The sequence below is a fragment of the Silene latifolia genome, chromosome 3 (assembly GCF_048544455.1).
Source record: "Silene latifolia isolate original U9 population chromosome 3, ASM4854445v1, whole genome shotgun sequence".
NCBI lineage: Eukaryota > Viridiplantae > Streptophyta > Magnoliopsida > Caryophyllales > Caryophyllaceae > Silene > Silene latifolia.
The window spans coordinates 130,003,361-130,022,739 of NC_133528.1; the positions used below are offsets into that span (position 1 = coordinate 130,003,361).

A 19,379-nucleotide genomic window follows, 5' to 3' on the forward strand; every position below is an offset into this window, starting at 1 on the left:
GTCATCAATGTATGAAATTAAAGAACATCAAATGATTAGGGAAAGGAAACGAGCTCACCAGGCATTGTCGCATGAAATTTGAGCACGAGCATGACCTGTACAATTTAGCTTGTACTGATTAGTTCTTTTTATTTATAATTTTTTTTTTGTTTTTTTTTTTTCAATAAAGATTCATGGGTTGCCTCCCATGCAGCGCTTGTTTAACGTCACGAGCCTGACTCCTTTGTAGATTAATTTGCAGGCGGAACGATAGAAAGCGTGAAGATTACTTTCTCATGAATAGGTTCACCAGTAATATAGTGCTTAAGGCGCTGACCATTGACCTTGAAGCAGCCTTTAGCTTCATCAAATAATTCAACTGCTCCATATGGAAATACCTTAGTGACACGGAATGGCCCAGACCACCGAGAACGAAGCTTACCCGGAAATATTTTCAACCTAGAATTAAAAAGAAGAACTAAATCCCCTTCATGGAATTCTCGCCTTAAAATGCGCTTGTCGTGCCATCTTTTAGTCTTCTCTTTATAAATACGAGCATTCTTGTAAGATTCAAGTTGAATCTCATCAAGCTCATTTAATTGGAAAAGACGACGCTCTCCAGCACTTTTATAGTCATAGTTAAGGGCTTTGATGGCCAAATATGCTCTATGTTCTAACTCAACTGGTAAATGACATGCTTTACCATACACCAATCGAAATGGGGAGGTTCCAATTGGTGTTTTAAAAGCAGTACGATAAGCCCATAGTGCATCATCTAGCTTGATAGACCAATCTTTGCGAGACCTAGCAACTGTCTTCTCTAGGATAGATTTTATCTCCCGGTTGGAAATTTCAACTTGTCCACTAGTTTGAGGATGGTAGCCAAGTCCTTGTCGGTGTTGAACCCCATATTTCTTTAAAAGAGTTTCAAATTTCTTCTCAATAAAATGGCTCCCACCATCACTAATAAGAACTCTAGGGACACCAAAACGGGGGAAGATAGCCATCTTAAGGAATTTAGATACAACTCCAGCATCATTTGTAGGGGAGGCGATAGCTTCGACCCATTTTGATACATAATCCACACCTACTAGAATGTATTTGTTTCCGAAGGAGTATGGGAACGGACCTTGAAAATTAATGCCCCATACATCAAATATCTCAACCTCAAGAATAAAGTTTAGAGGCATTTCATTCCTTCTAGAAATATTTCCTGTTCGTTGACATCTATCACAACCCTTCACATATGTTGCAACATCCTTGAATAAGGTTGGCCAATAGAAGCCACATTGAAGGACTTTAGCTGCAGTTTTGGTGGTACTAGAATGACCACCACATGGCAAATCATGACAATGGGAGATAATGGAATTAGCCTCTTCATTTGGCACACATCGTCGGATAATACCATCAACACAAGACTTGTAGAGAAAGGGGTCATCCCAATAATAATGCTTGACATCACTAAAGAATTTCTTCCTTTGGTGGGAATCATACCCATGAGGTGTAACTCCTGATGCCAAATAATTCACAATGTCAGCAAACCATGGAGTATTAACAATAGCAATAGCAAATAACTGATCGTCAGGAAATGAATCATCAATAGGAAGGCCATCAGAAGGGCCTTCTTGAACCAAACGAGATAGGTGATCAGCTACTAAATTGTCAGCACCCTTTTTGTCCTTAATCTCCATATCAAATTCTTGCAGTAAAAGAATCCAGCGAATCAGTCTGGGTTTAGCATCTTTCTTGCTCAAAAGATACTTGAGTGCTGCGTGATCAGTGTGCACAATAACTCTAGATCCTACTAAATAAGATCGGAACTTCTCAATAGAAAATACCACAGCCAACAACTCCTTCTCTGTGGTGGTGTAATTAGCCTGCGCTGCATCATGAGTCTTGCTCGCATAATAGATGGCATGTAGCTTACCATCATGTCTTTGCCCCAGTACCGCTCCTACTGCATGATCACTCGCATCACACATTATCTCGAATGGTAAGCTCCAATCCGGTGGCTGAATAATCGGGGCACTAATTAAAGCTTTTTTCAACCTGTTAAAAGCTTCAAGACAAACATCAGTGAACAAAAATGGGGTATCTTTAGCTAAAAGCTCGGTCAAAGGACGAGCAATCTTAGATAAATCTTTGATAAAGCGGCGATAAAATCCTGCATGTCCAAGAAAACTCCTTACCCCTTTCACATTGAGAGGAGGTGGTAGATTCTCAATCACCTCAATTTTTGCTTTATCTACCTCAATACCACGATTAGACACAATATGTCCTAAGACGACCCCTTCTTGTACCATAAAATGGCACTTCTCCCAATTTAGCACAAGATGAGCTTCTCGGCACCGATTCAATATTTTTTCAAGGTTTATCAAACAATCGTCAAAAGTAGCGCCAACCACCGAGAAGTCATCCATAAACACCTCCATAATTTGCTCTACATAATCAGAAAAAATAGCCATCATACATCTTTGAAAAGTGGCGGGAGCATTACATAATCCAAATGGCATCCAACGATAAGCATAAGTGCCAAATGGACATGTAAATGTCGTCTTCTCTTGATCACTTGGATGAATTGGGATTTGGAAAAATCCGGAATACCCATCCAAGTAACAAAACTAGGAGTGTTTTGCTAGTCTTTCAAGCATTTGGTCTATAAATGGAAGGGGGAAATGATCCTTCCGGGTGGCTTTATTCAATCGGCGATAGTCAATGCACATTCGCCACCAGGTAACAGTTCTTGTAGAAATTAGTTCATCCTTATCGTTTTTTACGACAGTCATCCCCCCTTTCTTTGGAACGACATGAATCGGGCTCACCCATTTACTATCAGAGATAGGATAGATTACTCCCGCGTCAAGTAACTTCAAGACCTCCTTTCTGACAACCTCCTTCATATTAGGATTGAGGCGTCGTTGAGGCTCAATGGAGGATGCATTATCGTCCTCGAGAAGGATTCTATGTGTACAAAAAGATGGACTAATTCCCTTAAGATCGTCAATTGCGTACCCAATAACACTTTTATATTTTCGAAGAACAATCAATAATTTAGAAATTTGGCTATCATTGAGTGCACTATTGATGATAACTGGGTAAGTTGAATTTTCTCCTAAAAACACATGTTTTAAAGAAGATGGAAGTGGTTTTAATTCTACCTCGGGAGGCTTAGAACTCTCCCCTAGCTTACCCGTTACCTGCAACGCCTCTACCGGAGGCTCAGTTAAATAAGATGGAGAGGAATCAAGCATCCAAGCATAGGCTAACAACTCTGCATCCTCAGAATCAGTGTTGGTGAGACAATCTTGTAGTTTATCAGACGATGTACACTCCAAAGAGGGATCAGACAAGTACTCCTCTAAAACATCAACTCGGTAGCAACTATCACTCATAGAAGGACCGCCCATAGTTTTGCTAAGCTCAAATTCTACCTTGTGTTCACCAACTTGCAATGAGAGCTTTCCACTCCTCACATCAATCATAGCTCAAGCAGTGGCTAAACATGGACGTCCCAAGATAATGGGTACTTGAGTGTCCTCAGGAATGTCCATGACAAAGAAATCACATGGAATAACAAGTTTTCCAATAGCTAAGGGAACATCTTCAACGACCCAAAGTGGAAATTTGACTGACCGATCAACCAATTGTAGTGAAACTCTAGTCGGCTTTAGATCCATCATTTGCAACCTCTTAAAAATCGACAGAGGCATAAGGCTAACACTAGCCCCCAAATCACACAAGGCACGTTGAATATAAATACCTCCAATAGAACAAGGGATTGAAAAACTGCCAGGATCGTCAAGCTTTTGAGGAAGCTTGTTAAGGAGTATGGCACTACACTCCTTATACAAGTTAATAGTCGTGCTGGCTCCAAGTTTCTTTTTGTTAGAAAGCAGCTCCTTGAGAAACTTTCCATAAGATGGGATTTCAGAAATAGCCTCCAAAAAGGGAATATTAATGTGCATTCCTTTTAGGATATCTAGAAATTTTCCGTACTTTTGCTCCAATTTTGCCTTGGCTAACCTTTGAGGAAAAGGTACAGGCGGCACATATACTCTAGGAGGAGTTAACGAAGATTTCTTCTCATAAGCTTGCTTCTTTTCAACTACAATTTCCTCCATCGCCTTGCCCTCATCCTCGATCACAATAGCTTCATATTCAACAAACATGCTCTTAGGATTAGTAGTCTCTTCAAGTACCTTCCCGTTCCTTAAGGTTAAAGCATTCATCTGACCTTCTGGATTAGCTTCGGTGTTTCCCGGGAACTGACCATGAGATTTCACAGACTGACTTACTTGTTGGGCTATTTGAGCAAGTTGAGTTTCTACCATTTTATGTGAGGATTTGAGTTGATAAATTAATGTAGAAAACTATTCATTTTTTTGGTTTTGGTCCCGCATATATTGAGATTGTTGGGACAGAACTTGCTCTAACATCACCTCCACATTGGATTTTTGCGGAGCGTGAGGTTGTTAAAATTGTTGTTGTTGTTGCTGAAATGGGGGACGAGATTGCATAAGGGAATGATGATAAGACGGTCTTGGTTGAAAACCAGGCGGTTGCTGAAAAGTCTGCTTAACTTGATGTTGGGGATTCTGAATGTTACTGGTATTTCCATATGAGAGCTTAGGATTATGAGCCCATCCTGGATTGTAAGTATTAGAATAAGGATCCCATTATTGCTTCCCATTAAGAGAATTAACTTGCTCAAGCATAGAAGCATTCCCACACCCAGAAGAATCATGCCCATTAACCCCACAAAGTTGACATATGGGCGATGAAGAACTAGAACCATTACTCAATTTAAGCTGAGCCACTTGTTGAGATAGATCATCAATTTTGGCTTGCATCACATTAACAAAGTCTTTTGTAGTCTTGCTCCCTCGAACATGACGGTCACTGCCCCAATGATAAGTGCTTATTGCTAGATCCTCTATGAGAGCCTTGGCCTTGTCCCAAGAAATCCCGTCTAACCGCCCTCCAGCAGCGGCATTAAGGCTCATTTGCAGCTCGGTTTTAAGGAATTGTAGAAAGTAAGAATCAATAGACATGATGGGATCCCGTGATGAGGACATTGCCGCTGAAGTTCCTTGTACCTTTCCCAAGCTTCATACAGAGACTCGTCTGCATGTTGGACGAATCCTGTAATGTCATTTCTAAATTTGGCAGTCTTCCCTGGTGGAAAGTATTTTTGGAGAAAAGCCGTAGAAAGCTTATCCCAAGTATCGAACGAGTCAGGATCACAATTATTCAACCATTCACGTGAACTCCCTCGAAGAGAATAAGGGAATAATCTCAACCGAATGGCGTCATCAGAGACTCCATTAATCTTGATGTCAGCCTTATCAAGAAATGTATTCAGGTGCTCGTTGGGGTTTTCAGTTGGTGATCCACTGAATTGATCGGTTTGAACAAACTGGATCAAAGAAGTCTTCAACTCAAAATTGTTTGCATCAATTTTAGGCTTTGAGATACTTGAATTGAAATTCGGCTTTGGAGCACTTTCGTCTTGCATAGAAGTCATGATAATTGGTGTATCAAATTCTATAAAAGACTCAATAGTATCGAGTTCAGGCTCCTTTCTCTTCTTCTTTCTTTGAGCGTTTCGTCTCCTAGCTGTAGCTTCAATCTCAGGGTCAAATAGCAATTCACCTCCAGAATGTCGCGTGTGCATATAACACTAACAACAAAACTAAAGAAGAAGAATTAGTAACAAATAAGGCGTACTTGCGTACGCTAAAAAACGTAGTCTAAAATAATCTAAAATTAACTAATATCAAACCGTTACTTCCCCGGCAACGGCGCCAAAAACTTGTTCAGTTATAAATTACCGCAAGTGAACGGTGTCTGTTTTAGCACTTACGGGTCGATCTCAGGGAAGTGAAGGTTGAGTACTAGTCGATTTATGATTTGATTTATCTACGTCAAATTAATATTTGTGTATGTGCGAGGTATGACAGAATAAAAATAACATATAATAATTGGATAATAAAATTAATTCAATAATAAAAAGCTCTAGGACAACGGTATCACCACTAACATAGATTGATCAATATAGACTATTGGAAGGAACAACATATTTAATTGTGTACTTAGGTGACACTAATTTTCTGGTTTTAATTCTGAAAACTAAAACCAATACTTGTTATTCTCTCTCGAGATATAAGAAGCCTTCCTATAGTGAAATAATCCTATTCTCATGGGTCTTATAACTCATATAAGAGCTTTAAGGATCAAAATTAAAATGTCTCAACTATAACTCTCACCATTCTCATAGGAGAGGTCTAATTTTGACTCGGGTTCTCTAAGTGGAAATTCAACTCTCATTGCAATCTACACTAAGTAATTATTAATTATATTTAAATCACAATATATATGCTAACTCGAAAGGACTAAACTCAACTCTCATTGTAGTATTAATCAAGAGCTACGTATATAGATTATGACCAATAAATTAATACTTTAACACAATCCTATCAAACCTAAGTACAAACACTAAATAATGTTTAGAAAATTATAACATTGACCAATCCATATTAAGGCTCCACCGAGCCCTAGACAAAAGACTACTCACGATCCATAATTATAACTAAAATAACAATTTTAATAATAGAAGATAACATATTTAAATAAATAAATAAAACAAATATAAAAGAGATAAATAAGGGAGATTAATAAAGTATTAACTATGGTAATGACAAGTTGAGAACTTTGAGCTTGTCGTCAAATAATAGCATGAAAGTGTAAAAATATGAATAAGATAATTGATGTGAATAATGAGAGAATAAATAGAATTTAATATGAAACTAATTATTTTATTGCTTATTGTTGTGTTCTCCTCTGTCTCTCAAATGCAAATCACCTTCTTTATATAGGTGATCATGTGAGTTCTAAATTAAATAATACACGTACGTTTACATCACTAATTAATGTAAATACATTACATGTAAAATTATTCCTACTGTTTATGCTATTAGTGCTTGAAGTTTCTTCAAAATATGAATGTTTCATGAATTAAATAATTAATTTGAGATGTTTCATGTTGTATTTATCAGAATAACTCTTCACCCATGTAAATGTTGGCATGCGTTTTGCTCGTAAATCCTTCAATGTAACATCAACCAAATTGAATGTTTCACCACTTTATTTTCAATGCTTCAACTTTTGTAATTGTGCTTCTTTATTTCATGATTTGTAAATGACGGCCTTGTCAACATTTTATTCAATTCTTGGCTTTTCATTTTATTTTGGACTGCTTTGTTTTTATTGTGTGGACTTGGAGGTTTTGAATCTGAGCTTGAAGTCCTTATTTATTTTGTCGTCTTTTGTTCATCGCCTCGCTTAGCTGTTTAGCTAATATCAGCATCAAAATAGCTCCTTCCTACAAATAATTATATAAATCGCAGTAAGATGTTCTAGGAAGTAATTTATTATTAAAATGAAATATAATGCTGAAAATATAAGTAAAATTATGGGAAATAAGTATTGAAAATATAGTAAATTATGCGCTTAACATTAGCTACCCAGTTTGAGTACTCGGAAACTTTGATGAATCCGGCTTTGAATTGTTTGTCGACTTCTTCTTTGATCTTAAGAGCCCATTCTGTCCTCATTCGTCCAAGCTTCTGTTTTACGGGTTTGAAACTTGGTTTAATCGGGATTCTATGTTCTGCAATGTCCCTGTCGATCCCTGACATGTCTTTGTAGGACCAAGCAAAAACGTCTTTGAACTCGTGTAGGAGGTCTATGAAACTGGCCCTCTCGGCGGGGCTTAAGGTCGTCCTTATCCTAAGTTCTTGGGGTTCTAGTTCGGTTCCTACGTTGATGGGTTCAGTATCTTCTATTACGGGTCCCCCTTCCCCTTCTTGTAGTATCTCTTTGGCTTTGTAGGGAGGTATTTCGATTGAGTCTGGGTCTAGGTCATCCTCATTATCATCGTAAACAGAATTGCATTCAGAATAACACAAAGAGTAAGCAGAACCTGATTTATTCGTATTAAAATTTGAGAGAAGTTAAAACAAAGAAGCCATCTGTTCTGTAGTCAGTGGCGGTAAAGGGACAGCTGTTGGGACATTTCCCGAACTACTGTTACTATTTGATGCTAAGCTAGGAGAAACAAGGGGAGTGGGAGTGACGACAGGAGGAGACTCTCTAGAGACTTCTCTAGACTCCGACTCTGACTCCAACTCGAACTCATCGTCTTCTGGTTCTCCTTTGAACATCTCTCCTTCTCCAGTGGTGAGCTTGAAGAGCCTTCCTTGGTTGTTCGTCCACTTGATCGACTTTCTCCATCCTTTCTGCTGATTTGAGTTGGTTTCTGTGATCAATGCGGTAGGGTTGAAATGATCGTCTTGAAATATCATGGTAATGATCTCATCCTGCGCGGCTCTAATAAATCGATCTTCCCCAAATAGTAGGCTAACGGCTTGTTCGTCTAAGCAAGGTGCTTGACGAGTTTTGACGGTAGGAACCGTTTCTGGAGGAATGAAGTAGCAATCGTGAAAGATCTCGATTACGGCTAATTTTTTTCCGAGATAGTGCCAAGGTTCGGGAAATCCATGAAAGATTTCTTGACTTCCTTCCCTAACGAAGTATCCATTTAGGGTAGGGAGATAGGGTTGCATTTGGATTCCCACGTTCTTACGGTTTTGAACTTGGGCGAGCATCTCGAGAGCTTCCTCTTTAGTGGGTTTGTACCCTAATCCAAGTGGTATCTTTTGTGAGTTGCCTTCTTTGTAGGGTGCAAAGGTGTTCCTTCGGGTAGGATTCAAAGGTATTCCTGGGAAGTATCCCTGGGATTTGAGTATGTGGTTGACCACCAAATTGGAGTAGGTATTGAAGTATAAAGGTGCCAACTCGCTTTCTATGACGTATATGCTATGGAAGCCCCCAAGTTCATGTAATGGATCCGCGAGTACTTGGTTACTTGATCTCTTTTCTATTACTGCTTTGATGGGTGATGAAGTGATTGTCACCACTTTACCATCTAGTGGGATCTTGATCTTCTGGTGGAGGGTGGATGTCACTGCTTTGGAAGCGTGAATCCAAGGTCTTCCCAGAAGTATGTTGAAGGATGCTTCAATGTCTACTATTTGGAAGTTGACTTTTCGTTCGATCGGCCATGTGGCTATGGTCAGGTTAACAAGTCCTACCACTTTTCGTCGTGTACCATCATATGCGCAAACACCTTGGTTGGTCGGGGTCCAATCCGACTCTTTCATGCCCAGTTTGTATGCCGTTTTCAAAGGTATAACGTTAACTGCCGAACCATTATCTACCAAAGTCATTGGCACATTCTTCTTCAAGCAAATGACAGTGATGTAAAGAGCCAAGTTGTGATTAGCGCCAAAGGGTGGCAAGTCTTCATCCGAGAAAGTAACATGGTTACTTAGCTTAGGTGATTCTTGGAAGACCAAGTTGACCATGTTATCGGGTGTGGAATTATGTGCCACATTTAGTTTGGCCAAGGCTTGCAGTAAAGCTTGGCGATGTGGGAATGAGCTTGCAAGCAGTTGCCAGACTGAAAGACCAACCTTTGTCTTCTGTAGTTGCTTTAGCAAATGGTCAGTAGAGGTATCTTCGTTATCATTTGGTGTGACAACGTTGGTTGGACCATTCGTTATGGGACCATTTTGAGAAGTGTTTTGGTATGGACGCCATGAACGAGTAAGGTGATCTACATCTTGATCCTCACTATTTTGGACTATTTCCTCACTGACTTTGACTAGGTAGTGTTCAATGAGATACTCATCTTCATCATCGTCGGCCCACACTCCATTGATAGTAGCAAGCTCTCTCATCCTCATGATCTCGGCCTCCAATTGGATAATTTGGTCGACTAGTTCATCAACCATGGCTACTACTTCTTGCATTGTAGCATTTTGAGAGAAGCTTAGTGGCGCACGTTCTTGGGGTGTTGCACGTGGATCACGTAGGGTTGCTACTACATTTTCTAATTCTGAGACTTGCCTATTCACGCTCTTTGCCCATGCTATAAAATCGGTGATGGTAGGGGAAATGGTAGAGTAGTTCCCTTCTTCTTCTATTGCATAGATCTCATCTTCGACTGGAGAAATGAGGTGTGAGCAATCTAAGGTAGATTCTTCACTTGTAATCATCAGAACTCCAAGAGGATTCTGAGTGTTGTTGGGCTTGCCTCCAGGCAGTATTGGTAGGCGACCTCTTCAATCATGTCTTGAAGCACATTCTTTAGCTTGTAGCATTTTTCTGTATCATGTCCCTTGCCTCTATGATATTCGCAATACGAATTCTCGTCCCAGAACTTGGATTTCTTTTCTGGTTTGGGAGTAAGGCCTATGGGTTGAAGCTTACTCTGTTTCATAAGTCTCTTTAGAGCATTAGAGTATGTGTCTCCAATATTAGTGAAGTTCCTTGGTGGGGTACTCTTCTTAGATGAATCGAGAAGGTTAACTTCATCAGTCTTGCTAGTAGAGCTGTAAGAACGACTTATTGAGCCTTGATATCCACGACCTACCGTTTTGGACAAGAGCCCTTTACGAATGTCATCCTCGATCCTTGTTCCTAGTACAGTTAAATCTTTGAAGGTCTTAATGTTTTGGTACCTCAAATGACTCGCATAGATGGGTTTTAAATTGTCCACAAATTTCTCCACGAGGGTAGCTTCATCTGGACGTTCGACAAGTTGGGTACTAGTCTTCCTCCACCTACTTAGGAAGTCGGTGAAACCTTCTTTGTCATTTTGGGTAAGAACCTATAAAGTGCGCATGTTGACTTGGATTTCGGCATTATCCGCATATTGCTTGGCGAACTCAATTGCGGCGGCGGCCCAGGTAGCAATCTTCTTGTACTCTAGAGAATAGAACCATTGTCTTGGGATAGTGCAAAAGAGATGAAGGAAAGATCCTTAAGAACATCTCGGGTTTAATGCCTTTGATAGACATGTAATCCTTGAAAGCACGGATATGGTTCAAAGCGTTTTCATGCCCCTTGAATTTAGGGATATCCGTCATGCTGAAGTTGGTTGGCAATTTGGAGCTCACGGCTTCATATTTGCAATTATTTTCCCTATAGATATCATCCCCTTTGAGATACATCAATTGTTCCTCCAAGTATTGGAGTCGTTTCTCAGCTGCAGTCATACCTACGGGAGGGTTAACCTCATGTGCTCCCATATGAGGATTTTTATTCCCGAAGTCATTCACAAATTCATCAGACACTTCACTTTCTCGATGAGGCAACCTTGTTTCCACAGTTGATGCGTGTATTTTATATAAGGTTTTTACCTCATTTTCACACGCATTTCTGTACTATTTATGTAGCATCTAGCTACAAATACCCCCGAATATTATACTTTGGTTCGTTTTGTGTAATTTGCAGGAATAAACCAAAGAGGAGCTAAATCGAGCCTAATTTGTCCCAATTGCATGCATTTATGGAGAATAAGGAGCCGGAGCTTGGAATCTAACATTTTGGAGAAGCATGAGCTGGTTTCGGAAGGTGTTTTGAGGTCTTACGTGCCAAGATAGCTCGATCGAGTGATTTATTACTCGATCGAATGCTTTATATACTCCAAGTTGCTCGATCGAGCAGTTCAGGGAGCCAATCGAGAAGACTTTGCAAGGATGCTCGATCGAGTGGTTTAATTCCACTCGATCAAGTGGTTTGGCGCTAGTTTGCTCGATCGAGTGGTTTATTTCCACTCGATCGAGTGGTTTGTCCTTCTATAGACTTTTTCCGCCTAATTTTCGTATGGGCTTTTGTAATTAGTCCATAGGTTAGATTAGGAAGGGATTTTCGTATGAAAAGAGAAAGAGGGACTGCGTTATTCTTTCTTCTTCGCCTCTTTCATTCACTTTACTCGAGACTTAATGACTGTTCTTGGATTTTGTTTTTCCTTTACACCTTGCTACTCAGATTTGGATTACGATTGGTACTATCATTATTGTTCTTCCATCCTTTAATCTTAATTATTGTTACTTCGTTGCTTTACTTCTCTTATTATTTCATCTCTACTCTAATTCAATCTTCATTAGTATTGTTATTATGTTTAATTCTCTTCATTATCTATTTGTTATTATTGTTAGTTCAATGATGATGCGTAGCTAATTCCCCTCCGCTAAGACTTTAGGGGATCCATAATTATGAAAGGAAAGTAATCAAATTGTAGGGTTAATGCTGGTATAATCTTTGTTGTTAATTGCTTCAATTAATTGTATCTGTTTAATTGAGTCGACGCAATTAGGCATTTATATCTTAGTGACCCTTGACCTGGACCGAAAGGTTGGAAAAGACGAGACTGTCACGAACAATAGAGCATTATAGTTAGGGCGAAAGCTAAGCTATTTGTGCTTTAGGGCGAATTGAGAACGAAAGGAGATATTCACTGCTCCTCGGACCGTATCTGCATTGACAGGAGACCTAGATTACTTGACTGAATGATTATGGTGAACCGTCTGTCTTAGCTGTTTTCTCTACTTGATTTATCTTTATTCTCTTATTTTCTCTTCCTTATCCTTATCATTAGTTTAGAATCAATCAATTAAAACCCCCCAAATCGGTTACCGAGACGGACTTAGACTAAGCCGACATTTTCCCATCTCCCTGTGGATTCGACCCAACTTCCCTAGCTATATTAGTTAGAGCAGTTGGTTATTTTTTATAGGTATACGACTGCTCTGTCAAAATTTAGCGCCGTTGCCGGGGAGGTGGCGCAATTTTGTCGCTTTAATTAAGTTTGTTTCTCGTCTCAAGGAATTTATTCCTTGAGACTAATCTCATTTCTGCAAAGTTTTTGATTAGTTTTGCAGATTACGTGTTGCTTTGTAAGGTCTATTTGCCAGAATGCCTAAGTTAGCCAGCCATTTAGAGCCTACTGTGGATTCGCTGCCAAAAGGTTTCCTAGTACCCATTACTGATCAGGGAAACTTTGGAATCCACCCATCCTACATACAGCTGGTAGAGAGAAAACTCTTTAGAGGGGTACCTGAAGAAGATCCATGCAGGCATATAGAGCTGTTTACAGAGTATTGCTCTACCATTCCCCTTTCTACTGGGGTAACACAGGATAAAGTGAAGGGAGCCCTCTTTCCCTTTTCTTTAGCTGATGATGCTCGGGAGTGGTTGAGAGATCTTAATAGGGAGGCAGTCGGTGTAACCGACTGGAATTCCCTTGCCTTGGCCTTTTACAGGCGATATTTTCCGCCGCAGCGCACCAATACCTTGAGAGCTCAGATTAGTTCTTTTGAGCAGCTATCTACTGAAGACTTGAATGGGGCTTGGACAAGGTTCAAGAAACTTATCCGCTCTGTGCCTCATCACGGGTTCAAACGATGGTTCCTCTGTACTCAATTTTACAACGGACTATATCGGAGCGAGAGAGCTATTCTTGACAGCGTAGCTAAGGGGAGATTCATGAAGAATGTTGAAGATGACCAAGGGGGGTGTCTCATTGAGGAGATGGCTATTCATGTCTCTGAATATGAAAATCCCGGAGGTAGTGAGCAAGTTATTGAGTCAGCAGCTGCTGCAGTAGAAGGTCCTAGCAAAAGTCTAGGTAATGTGGAGATTACAGAAGTTTCAGGGGAGAGTGATCAGGTTTGTTCGATTACTGAGTATGTTGAGCTATGTGGTAGATGTGGTATAGAAGGGCATGACCCTATTGGATGTCTGGAAAGTACAGAGCGCGTCCTCGCTTATCAGAAATACAAGCAAGGAGTTCCTTTTTCTCAGTTGTACGAAGAAATAAGGAATGCTCCTACTCTTTATACGCCAGCGCCGCAACCCGTTCCTCCTCCTGCAAATCAAGAAATTGCCGAACTGAAATCCTTTATGTTTAGCATAACACAACAATTTGAGGAGAAGTGCAATAGGAAAGAAAATGTCATCGCAGAGTTGAGAGAACAAGTCGCGCAGTTAACGCTCGCGAAAGACCAAGCCAAGCTTCTACCGACATGCGATTCAGCCAATGCAATGAATCTCCAAGTTGGCCTTACTCATGAAGAGCCAAAAGTACTAGAAGACGGGGTTTCGATAGCTGAAGATACCCCGGAGGATGATATAGATGAGTTTCTGGACGAAATTGTTGCTGCGTGTGTTCCAGGCACTCGATCGAGTGAAAAATCTACTCGATCGAGTGATTTAATTCATCCTGTCACTCGATCGAGTGATAATTATGGTCGATCGAGCAGTGCAGAAATTGAAGATGGTCGATCGAGTGATATTCTTACTCGATCGAGTAAGTTTGCTGAAGAAATCACTCGATCGAGTGATAAAAGCGCTCGATCGAGTAAGGCATAAAAAGGGAATGGTCGATCGAGTGAGTAAAGTGGTCGATCGAGTAGTTTTCAACATGAAATCACTCGATCGAGTGATAAAAGTACTCGATCGAGTACCAGAAGCAGCAGAGATCCTATTTTACTATCTAATTCCGCTACCGTGTCGTCTTCCCCTGCTGTGGAGACGTCACGTACTGATAAAGGTAAAGAGAAAGTTGCGGGTTCACTCATTGCTACCAGAGTGCCCTTACCAGGTCGTCTGAAGGACGCAAAGATCGAGCGACAGTACGGTAAGTTTGTGGACATTGTGAAGAACCTCCAAGTAACTGTCCCTTTTACCGAACTTGTCACTCAAGTACCTACTTACGCTAAGTTTATGAAAGATATTGTGACGCGTAAGAGAGATTTAAGTGAATTTGAGACAGTTTCATTTATGGAAGAGTCTAGTAATTTGCTTTTGAACAAGGCTCCACCCAAAATAAAAGACCCGGGCAGCTTTTCTATTACCTGTATTATAGGCAATGTAGTTATTGATAAGGCTCTTTGTGACTTAGGAGCCAGTGTTAGTGTCATGCCCCTATCTGTCTGCAAGAAACTGAACATGAGTCACCTTAAAGTGACTAACATTACCCTACAGATGGCTGATAGATCTGTTAGGAAGCCCTTAGGTGTCTTAGAGGACGTGCCTGTGAAAATAGGCAAGCTCTTTATTCTAGTGGATTTCATTGTTTTAGATATAGCCGAGGACACCTGGACCCCAATTATCTTAGGAAGACCATTCCTTTGTACAGCTGGGGCCGTTATTGATGTCAAACAAGGGCGTTTGACTCTTGCAGTAGGGAATGACGCGATCACTTTTAGTCTGCCTAGTACTTTGGCTCGACCAATGATAGAGGATACTTGTTATTCAGTTGATATTATTGACGAGTCTATTTATGACTTCTGGTCGGGTTCTTTTATGAAGGACCCACTAGAAGCTCTTATGCTTTTTGATAAGTGTGCAGATAACCCAGATGACAGTGACGCTGTGTTGGATTTGCGTGTTGATGATTTAGATGAGCCAGAACTCACCGAAGCTGAGGGAGAGCAAGTGGAACAGATGATTAGCACTCTTTGCTCCATTGAGGTAAAGGTACCGGAGCATAAGCCTCTCCCTTCTCATCTAAAATATGTTTTCTTAGATGATACCGAGCAATATCCAGTCATTGTTAGTGCTAAGCTTAATGATGATCAGCTGACTTCTTTGTTAGCTGTACTTAAGAAAAACAGGAAAGCACTGGGTTATTCATTGGACGATATCAAAGGGATTAGTCGCGATATTTGTATGCACAGGATAGAGCTGGAGGAAGATCACAAACCTTGCGAGACATGGTGGTGGCAGGCAGCAGATCGAACCGAGAAGAAGCGCAGGATGTTGTGATGGCCGAGGTAATGAAGTCGCTCGACGCAGTATTATTTATTCGTTGGTCACTCTAAATGGGTGAGTCCAGTACAGGTGGTCCCGAAGAAAGGAGGGACAACTGTAGTTAAGAATGATAAGGATGAGTTAATACCTACTCGAGTAGTGACTGGTTGGCGGATGTGCATAGATTACAGACAGCTTAATGCCGCCACCAAGAAAGATCACTTTCCCCTTTCTTTTATTGATCAAATGGTAGAAAGATTAGCTTCTCATAAATTTTTCTGCTATTTAGACGGGTACTCTGGGTTCTTTCAGATCCCTATACACCCGGACGAACAAGCTAAGACTACATTTACCTGTCCTCAGGGCGTTTTTGCTTATCGCAGGATGCCTTTTGGTTTATGTAATGCCCCTGCCACCTTTCAAAGGTGTATGATGGGGATATTTTCAGAGTATATTGAGTCTATTATGGAAGTTTTCATGGACGATTTCAGTGTTTATGGAAGTGATTTTTCTAACTGTCTGTCTAACCTTGAGAAAGTGTTGCAGCGCTGTATTGAGGTTAATCTTATGCTAAACTGGGAGAAGTGTCACTTTATGGTCAACGAGGGAGTTGTCCTAGGGCACTTAGTTTCTAACAGGGGAATAGAGGTTGATAAAGCAAAGGTGGAAGTGATTCAGCAATTACCACCTCCTGTTAATGTTAAGGGGGTGAGGAGCTTCCTTGGTCACGCCGGCTTTTATCGCCGGTTTATCAAAGACTTCTCAAAATTTGCTAAACCACGTATACAGTTGCTACTTAAGGATGCCCCTTTTGTATTTAATGATGAGTGTCTTTCTGCTTTTAACAGGTTAAAGCAGGCTTTAGTCTCTGCGCCGATCATACAGCCTCCCGACTGGGACTTGCCGTTTGAGATAATGTGTGATGCCAGTGACTATGCACTAGGAGCGGTGCTAGGCCAAAGGAAAGACAAAGCGTTGAATGCTATCTACTATGCGAGCAGAACTCTGGATGAGGCTCAAGTGAAGTACAATACCACTGAGAAAGAGCTGCTAGCTGTAGTTTATGCCTTAGAGAAGTTTCGTTCTTATTTAGTTGGGTCAGAAGTTACTGTTTTTACTGACCGTGCAGCTTTGAGGCACCTCCTTGCTAAGAAGGAGGCCAAACCACGGCTATTGAGATGGATACTCCTTCTTCAGGAGTTTGATTTGCAGATTAAGGATAAGAAAGGAGCTGAGAACGTTGTAGCTGATCACTTGTCGCGACTGATGCGACAAGAAGGGGAAGATTCTCTACCTATTGATGATTCTTTTCCTGACGATACTTTAATTGCTGTTATATCGTCTATTTTTAACCAAGGACCTTGGTATGCAGATATAGTTAACTTCGTTGTTAGTGGCAAGCTGTCGCCTGACCTTTCTCATCAGCAGAGGAAGCGTTTTCTGTATAACGATAAGCAGTACTTCTGGGATGATCCTTATTTGTTTAAGGAATGTGCAGACGGTCTCTACAAATGGTGTATTCCGCAGTGGGAGGTCAGAGTAGTCCTGGAAGGCTGTCACTCCTCTTCCTATGGTGGTCACCACGGTCCATCGCGCACCGTGGCTAAGGTACATCAGTCTGGTTTTTACTGGCCTTCTTTGTTTGCTGATGCTAAGTCTTTTGTTTCAGCTTGTGATGCTTGCCAACGATCAGGGAACATTTCAAAGAGACATGAGATGCCACAAAACGGTATCTTAGAGGTTGAGGTTTTCGATGTCTGGTGCATTGATTTCCAAGGACCATTCCCATCCAGTAAAGGTAACAGGTATATCTTAGTGGTTGTTGATTATTTGTCAAAATGGGTTGAGGCAATTGCCTCACCTCATTGTGATGCCAAGACCGTGATAAAAATGTTCAAAAAGGTCATATTTCCCCGATTTGGTGTCCCTAGGGTCGTCATTAGTGATGGGGGAATGCACTTTAAGGAAAAGAAACTAACTTCTATATTGTCTAAAGTTGGTGTCCAACACCGACGTGGTTTGGGGTATCATCCCCAAACTAGTGGTCAGGTTGAGGTCTCTAATCGCGAGTTGAAAGAGATCTTGTCTAAAGTAGTTTCTAAATCACGGAAGGACTGGATTCTTAAACTAGAAGACACATTATGGGCTTACAGAACTGCCTTTAAGACACCAATTGGTGCATCACCTTATAGGTTAGTTTATGGAAAATCATGTCATTTACCTGTTGAATTGGAATGTAAGGCTTGGTGGGCAATTCGTGAGCTTAACTTTGATCCTAAGTTGTGTGGTCAGAATCGTCTTTTGCAGCTAGATGAGTTGGAAGAGTTTAGACTTAATGTCTATGATAGCTCGCGCATATACAAAGAAAAGACGAAGAGATGGCATGACAAGAGAATTATACCTCGGGAGTTCCATGTTGGGCAAACAGTGCTGCTGTTTAATGCCCGATTGAGATTGTTCCCTGGCAAGCTGAAGTCCAGGTGGAGTGGTCCTTATACGGTGACAGTTGTCACCAAATTTGGATCCGTGGAGCTCGAAGATTCCGAAGGTAGTAGGTTCAAGGTGAATGGGCAATATGTGAAGCATTACCACGAGGCAAATGAAGCAGACAACCGCGTTGAAGTCTTGTACTTCGACGAGCTAGACGCACCAGTTATTTGATGCCAGAAGGGTCGTACGGGACCTCTTAAACCAGCGCTCTCCGGGAGGCAGCCCGGACTGTTTTATTGTACTTTTGTTGAACACTTTATTTTTCTTTATCTTTATGTTGAACTTTAGACGCTGTTTTACGAACTTTATGTGCTATCCTTGCTTTTAATGCGTGTTTTGCAGGTCCAGTCGCTCGATCGAGTAGTTTTTCTACTCGATCGAGCACTTTTGGGTGATTATTCACTCGATCGAGTGATATTTGTACTCGATCGACTAGAGCCAAAATCACGTTTACTCGATCGAGTAGTTTTCTACTCGATCGAGTCCTTCCATCTACCAGTTTACTCGATCGAGCTGTTCCAAGTTGCTCGATCGAGTAGTTACGTCATCCAGCCGCTATTTTCCGTCTATGGAGCTACTGCTTGACCTTCTTTGACCTCCCATGCTCATGGTCGGTTTGGGGAGGTCCCTCTATACGACATTTTGTAAATTTTCCGACTCCGCTTCTCCTTTTCTCTTCAGTTTGCATTTCCTTCCCTATTTTTGGTACAATGAGGGCATTGTACGGTTTGGTTTGGGGAGGTATGCATCCATTTCTGTGTCTGCATGTTTTTCTTGCATTTCTGCTTGTGCGTTTAATTATTCTCGCATGCATTGTTGTTTTAATTAATTCAAAAAAAAATCACGAAAAAATCATCATAAAATTCAAAAAAATTTCATGTTTAATTTGAGTCGGAACGTGAACATTGACGCTGCATTGAATCTTTACTTGAGCCTTGCATATTCTTGACATTCAGTTGGCATGATTATGTGCATAATCCACGATTTTTTGTCTCTCTCTTATCTGAACGAATAGACTTGATTCATTATATCGGCAAGCTACACTACATTCTGAGGTTAGAGCTTTATAACTGGTGACATCCATGACCGGTTTCATTTTAGGATGTGAGTAGTACTCTCTTTAAGGCATGTAACATCAATTTGCATAAGCATGAGTCTAGTCTTCTTAATACCTGTATGCATTCGGTCTGTGGATGGTGACACATGTTAGGAGAGGCAATTCCCTTTATTTCATTCTACCCATGAACCCC

The 19,379-nt window shown here is 40.8% G+C and overlaps 1 protein-coding gene and 1 non-coding gene across 2 annotated transcripts; one reads left to right on the forward strand and one right to left on the reverse strand.

The window, feature by feature from the left end:
* Positions 1-3,464: 3,464 nt before the first annotated feature.
* On the reverse strand, positions 3,465-4,310 carry LOC141649682 (uncharacterized). The gene has a single exon (XM_074458364.1). The coding sequence runs from the start codon at positions 4,308-4,310 to the stop codon at positions 3,465-3,467; it is 846 nt and encodes a 281-aa protein (XP_074314465.1).
* Positions 4,311-5,036: 726 nt separating this feature from the next.
* Positions 5,037-5,143, forward strand: LOC141650848 (small nucleolar RNA R71). Its single transcript, XR_012546860.1, has one exon. It is a non-coding gene; the product is annotated as a small nucleolar RNA R71 (small nucleolar RNA).
* The last annotated feature ends 14,236 nt before the right edge of the window (positions 5,144-19,379 follow it).

Coding starts and splice junctions, on each gene's coding strand:
- LOC141649682 (XM_074458364.1), bottom strand. CDS start 4,310: ATGGTAGAAACTCAACTTGCTCAAATAGCCCAACAAGTAAGTCAGTCT.